The sequence below is a fragment of the Otolemur garnettii genome, unplaced genomic scaffold (genome assembly GCF_000181295.1).
Source record: "Otolemur garnettii isolate 467f Iridium unplaced genomic scaffold, OtoGar3 scaffold00011, whole genome shotgun sequence".
NCBI lineage: Eukaryota > Metazoa > Chordata > Mammalia > Primates > Galagidae > Otolemur > Otolemur garnettii.
The window spans coordinates 3,453,190-3,459,653 of record NW_003852406.1 but is presented as its reverse complement, the minus strand read 5'-3'; the positions used below and the strand labels follow the sequence as shown (position 1 = coordinate 3,459,653).

At 35.9% G+C, this 6,464-nt stretch overlaps 1 protein-coding gene across 2 annotated transcripts in view; it reads left to right on the top strand.

The window, feature by feature from the left end:
- Nucleotides 1-6,464, top strand: part of TRPM7 (transient receptor potential cation channel subfamily M member 7) — a 110,129-nt gene that overhangs the window by 90,482 nt on the left and 13,183 nt on the right. For both annotated transcript variants that reach the window (XM_023509975.1, XM_023509974.1), the window contains 3 exons: nt 2,207-2,280; nt 4,347-4,381; nt 6,083-6,108. In XM_023509975.1, coding sequence (XP_023365743.1) covers nt 2,207-2,280; nt 4,347-4,381; nt 6,083-6,108 — 135 coding nt within the window. The remainder of the gene's footprint in view (nt 1-2,206; nt 2,281-4,346; nt 4,382-6,082; nt 6,109-6,464) is intronic.

Below are 6,464 nucleotides of genomic sequence, written 5' to 3'. Positions count from 1 at the left end.
AGATGAACATCCTACATCCAAAAATCCAAAATCAAAATGCTCCAGAATCTGAAACTTAACTGAGTGCTGACTTAATGCCCAAAGGAATGCTGATTGGAGCATTTCAGATTTCAAATTTTTAGTGTTAGGATGTTAAACTGGGTAAGTATAATGCAGATCCTCCAAAATCAAAACATTTCTGGTCCCCATTCTGATCAGGGGTATTCAGCCTGTATTGCTGTATTCTCATATTTCAGTTTTTGGCCATGTCTTTTGATCTTCAACTAAAGATAGAATGAAACTCCCTTCTCCCATTCTCTGTTCCTCGTACACACATGAGGAATCCTTTTATCCTTTCACACCAGTATATATCATAATTTTGGTTTAAGCAGCACTATAGATTCTCCAATATTTTAGTAAATTTCTTCATGATACTGAAAATATGAAACAGTCTGTGTGTTTCATCATATTGAAAAAGTTTTGACCAGAGTTTTCTAATACACCTCAATCTCTCATTGCCTTCTACATCTGAAATAAAACTTTTGTTTTTAGATCTCCTTCATTCATTCTAAGGTTTTCTTTCATTGTGTCATAAAATGTAAGTTTTCCCTAATTTGAGTTATAGTTTAATATCCTGATGTTTTTTTAAAAATAAGCTTAATTCTAAAGTTCATTTATAGTAAACAAGATACGAAGTCAAAGGTGGTATCTTAAATCTGGGAGAAAAGTATTCATCACAGCCTTGTTTATTATAGAAAGAGATTGGAGGCTCCAACCAAAAAATAGGCATTGTGGCAGGCACCTTCTTTCCCAGCTACTTGGGAGACTGAGGCAGGACAAGCACTAGAGCCCAGGAGTTGGAGGTTATAAGTGAACCATGATCAAACCACTATAGTCTAGTCTGGGTATAGGCAAGACTCTGTCTATAAAAAAAAAGTTTGAATTTTATATATATATATATATATATATATAAATATATATAAATAAAATACTATAGCTATGTTTAAAAAAATGGAGAGGATGGAAACACACATATAGAATATCCCTAGAGAAAGACTTTATACTCCTGTTTTTTTGGGGGGGACAGCATCTCACTCTGACCCAGGCTGGACTACCATGGTGTGGTGGTAACTCACTGCTGCAACCTCAAGCTCCTGGGCTCAAGTGATAATTCTTTTCTTTCTTTCTTTCTTTCTTTTCTTTCTTTTCTTTCTTTTCTTTCTTTTCTTTCTTTGACAGAGTCTCAAGCTGTTGTCCTAAGTAGAGTGCCATGGTGTCACAGCAACCTCAAACTCTTGGGCTTAGGCGAGTCTCTTGCCTCAGCCTCCCTAGTAGCTGGGACTACAAGTGCCTGCCACAACACCTGGCTATTTCTTTGTTGCTGTTGTTATAGTTGTCATTGTTGTGCAGCAGGCCCAGGTTGAGTTTGACCCCACCACTCTTGGTATATGTGGCCGATGCCCAACTACTGAGCTACAGGCACAGCCTCAAGATGATATTCTTGCCTCGGCTTCCTAAGTAGCTAGCATTACTGGTGTGCACCACCGCACTGGCTAATTTTTTAAGAAAATGGGGATCTTACTTTGTTGCCTAAGCTGATCTCAAGCTCCTAAGCTCAAGTAATCCTCTTGCTTCAGCCTCCCAAAGTGGCTAGAGGTGAGCCACTACACCCAATCTTTTTTGGTTTTTTATATAAATAAATTTAATAGTTTTAAATTTATATAATAGTTCTTATTTGTATCAATAAATTGAATATGGCTCGGCACCTGTGGCTCAAGTGGCTAAGGCGCCAGCCATATACATCTGAGGTGGCAGGTTCGAATCCAGCCCGTGCCAGCCAAAACAATGATGGCTGCAACCAAAAAATAGCCGGGCGTTGTGGCGGGCACCTGTGGTTCCAGCTACTTGGGAGGCTGAGGCAAGAGACTCGATTGAGCCCAAGAGTTGGAGGTTTATGTGAGCTGTGATGCCACGGCACTCTACCCAGGGGGATAGCTTGAGACTCTGTCTCAAAAAAAATAAAAATAAATAAATTGAATAGTTCACTTAAATAAATGGAATAATTTTGAGGTCTCATGAGCCTCATGTAACTCTTATATTCGGTGTGTTGGGAGAGGTTAAGTTATTTTATGAAGGTTATATACCAAGCCTAGAAACATTTTGTATTAGTTGGTATTTAAAAAATTTAATTGTATAATTTTTTTTTAACTTTTAAATTTTGTTTTAGTGGAAAGTGGCAGTAGAAGGCCATCTACAGAAGACGACACTCATGAAGTAGATTCCAAAGCAGCTTTACTGCCGGTTTGTACAGTTCAATTAAACAAATATATATTAGTAAATACATTAACATTTGTTAGAGAAGAGCTTAAAGGGGGCAATAATTTTGAGATTCTATCAACCTTTCACAAGTTTTTCCCTTAGACAAGTGTTTTTATTCAGTGGTAGAAAAGAAACTACTATAAAAATGTTTCTTCCTACGGTGAATACTCAGATTTTAAAGAAAAATGTATGCAGAACATAGAAAGCAGCTCTTTTTGTTTGAATTGAAACTAATTATATGAACTCATTTCCAGCTAACTGAGGTAGTATTTGATATTCCAAACTTTCTGACAACCCAGACAAATAGCTCGGGAGAAAGAAAAGCTATATAGAAAGGAGTGATCATAATTATAATCTAGAAAATATTCACTTACATACAAATATATCTGTTCTGTGTTAAGGAGATAGTTTCTTTGTTGTTAAAAAAGCTATCTTACTGGCTGGGTGCAGTGGTTCATGCCTTTATAATCCTAGCACTCTGGGGTCCAAGGCAGGAGCAGCACTTGAGCTTCTGAGTTTTGAGGTTGCAGTGAGCTATGATGATGCCACTGCATTCTAGCCAAGACACCAGAATGGTGCCCCCCAAAAATAAGTAAATAGAAATTTTTTTGAGGCACCATAATGACTACCTCAACAAAATAAGGAAATAGAAATAAATATAAACAAAATTATGTCACTGAAAAAAAAAGTTATCTCTTGGAAAAAGGGTTAGTTAATAGAGATTTGCAGTAACAAATCATTTTTTCTGGAGGGACTCATTCTGAACCCAGTCGCACAATTTTACAGCAAATAAAGCACCATTGAAGATGACCTCACAATTCCAATTTAGAAAACTCATGAGTCAATTTATATAACTTAAAATAGTAGAATTGCTGACTACCTATGATAGAGTAAGTATGTCAAAGTATTATAGAAGAATATGTGTTAAATATAAAACATAAGAAAAGGGGAAACTTTTTTTAAAGACTGGGAAATCTAAAAAAATTCTAGAAAAGAAAAATACTTAGTGGGGGTTAAATAACAGATTGGGAACATCTGAAAAGGAAATGACACTAAACTGAACCAGAATGCAACACAGAACTATAATGAGTTGGGAAATATGTTAAAGGTAAAGAGACATGGAAAAACGTGTATCTAACTGGCCTTGATGAGGTAGAGAAAATTAGATGAGATTATAAATGGTTTAGAATTGCTCAAATTGATGAAACAAGTAAAGATTCAAAATCAGGCAGCTTGAGTGCTAAATTGGGAAGTAAAAATACTGCCAGCTAGGAATGATGACATCATAAAACTGCAGAATAAAAACCATATGCACATTAGCACAGGAAAGGCTACAATGAAATATTCACAAATATTATCTTTTCTGTTGTGCTTTGATGTTCTTTCAGCAAAGAGCACATACTGTTTTTTTGTTTGTTTGTTTGTTTGGGTTTTATTTGGAGATAGAGTCTTACTTTGCCACCCTTGGTTGATTGCTGTGGCATCATAGCTGACACACAGCAACCTCAAACTCCTGGGCTAAAACGATTCTTCTGCCTCAGCCTTCCAAGTAGCTGAGACTACAGGCACCCACTACAGCACCTAGCTATTTTTAGAGATGAGGTCTCGCTCTGGCTTCAGCTGGTCTTGAACCTATGAGATTGGGCAATCCACCTGCCTCGGCCTCCTGGAGTGCTAGAATTACAGGTGTGAGCCATCACACCCAGCCTCACATCCTATTTTTAGAATCATAGAAACAAATGTATATTTTAACAGAATAAAATTGTCCTCAAAAACAATTTAAAAATTAATAAAGAATTAGGAAGACTATGTTATAGGAAATAACACTCCTGAAATTTTGTATTTCACCTGTGGAATAGCCTATGGTAGTTACATTTACAATAGTTAAAATAAATACACTTAATGTTTTGTTAGTTTACTTAAAAAATACTAATTTTTTAGCCCATCATTCTTAAAACATATTATAGGGAAAAAAAACAGAATTAAATAGTTTTGCTTCATCTAGAATTTTTTGTCTTTAATTTGCTTTTGCTTTATTTTGACTAAAGGATTGGTTACAAGATAGACCATCAAAGAGAGACATGTAAGTAAGCCTTTCTCATTATTAGCCTAAAAACTATCATAATTACTGAATATTGTCTTTTTTCTGCTCTTTGCATCATCTTTTTAATATTCCTTTATGTATAGGTGATGGTTATTCTAGCATCTCCTGAGACTAGAGGAACTCATTTATTATGAGTTAAAATTATTTTTATAAAATTTATCATTGTATATAGTTATACTATAATTATAGCTCTACTATATTCTTAATAAAATGATGATCTTATTTAGTCCCATTTCCAACTTGCTCTTGAATAAATTTGTTCGTAGATCTAGTCCGAAACTTTAGTTTTATACTTGTTTGACTTCTCTGGCCATCATTCTAATCAAACCTTGTATCTGCTCTTGGGAAGCACTTTGGTTATTGGAGCAATACACACTATACATTAGAAAGCCTGCCTGCAGGAAGATCTAGGAAACTAATGTGGTAAATCCAGAACCCAAAGTGGAAACAAAAGGCAACCTGGCAGGTTATTTTCCCCAGAAGGTAAAAATTCTTAGTACAGATGAGACGTGAGGATAAAGAAGTATCTACGATAACCTCTTTGTTTCTAGTCTAAGAATTAGTACTTTAAGAGTCCCAAGGACATTTACACACAAAAAATGTCTTGTTTTGACATCCATTATTCAGTATCAATACTGGAAGTATGGTAGAGTTAGTTTCTGATATGGACTACTTCAGAAAAAAAGCCAATTAGAGGGAAATTACAATGTATCCTGCAGTGTTTTTCCTATTATGTGAATCAGAAATGATCTGCATTTGTAGAACAGAAAATAAACCAGGTACCAGGAGGGATAAGCAGCTGTTCAAATCCTAACCCTGACATGGCATTTGGAAGACCTACCTATAGTTGGACCTCTTCAGGGAATATTTTCTTTTATAATCAAAGCCATGGAATGTAAATGTAGAATAGGTGCTTACTGACCGAAAGAAGTACCCAGAAGGATGGAGTTGAGCAGCAAGGCTTTGATCAAAGAATGGTTTATCAGGAGTAGGCAAAGGGATAATGCTAGGTTCAGAATAGTTCTTAGGAGAAATACTGCTATTAATAAGGTGAAATCAATAGGAAACATGAGGGTCAGATAGACTGTAAGAGCTAGAATGGGACTACAGAGGTCTTCTGCTTCTGAGGCCCTCTCTTAGCCAGGTCCTTTTAGTCCTGAGCAAGGCCACATAGCTATATTATGGGAGAGCAACTAAACCTCTAACCTATTTTCTTTGATTTCCACTCTCCTGTTCTTTCTGCTATACCTGTGTCTAATTTGCACTAGACTCCTTGGAATTAAAAGAACCTCCACTGGTTTTTAATGTATGCTGTTACAAATAAAAATATATTGAACATTGGGAAAAACTTTTAACCATTAGCAATTGAGTTTTAGGGGGAGGAGGGTAAGGGTTGAATCCCACCCTATAGGTACATTGTACAGTTATATTGATGTAGGTATAAATTGGAGGTACAAGCTGCTAATAAAGAAAATGCATATGTATGTATATATTCATATCTATGTATGGCTTAGGATTGGCTTAAGGGAAATAGCAAATATTCAAACAAAGGAAATCTATCAGAATTTGTGAATAATAATTGATAATAGTAAACAATGATAACTTCATAAAATTAATTAACTGATAGCCATAACTAAAATTGTGGCACCGCTCATACTATATATTTTGGTGTTTCTTTAGGCCATCTGAAGAAGGAACATTAAATGGTGAGTTCATGTGTTAGATTTAATATGAAGAAATGAGAATCATATATAATCTATTACAGCAGATACCACATTTGGTATCTGGTATCTAGGTAAGACATTTTATACTTCAAGTTAGAAAAAGCCAAGGTAGAGTGGTGCCCATAGATCAGTGGATAGCGTGCCAGCCTGGGCCAGCTAAACAATAATGACAACTGCAACCAGAAAATGGCAGGCGCCTGTAGTCCCAGGTACTTGGGAGGCTGAGGCAAGAGAATCGCTTAAGCCCAAGCAAAGAGTTTGAGGTTGCTGTGAGCTATGACACCACAGTACTTTACCAAGGGTGACCTACTGAACTCTGTCTCAAAAAAAAAAAAAAA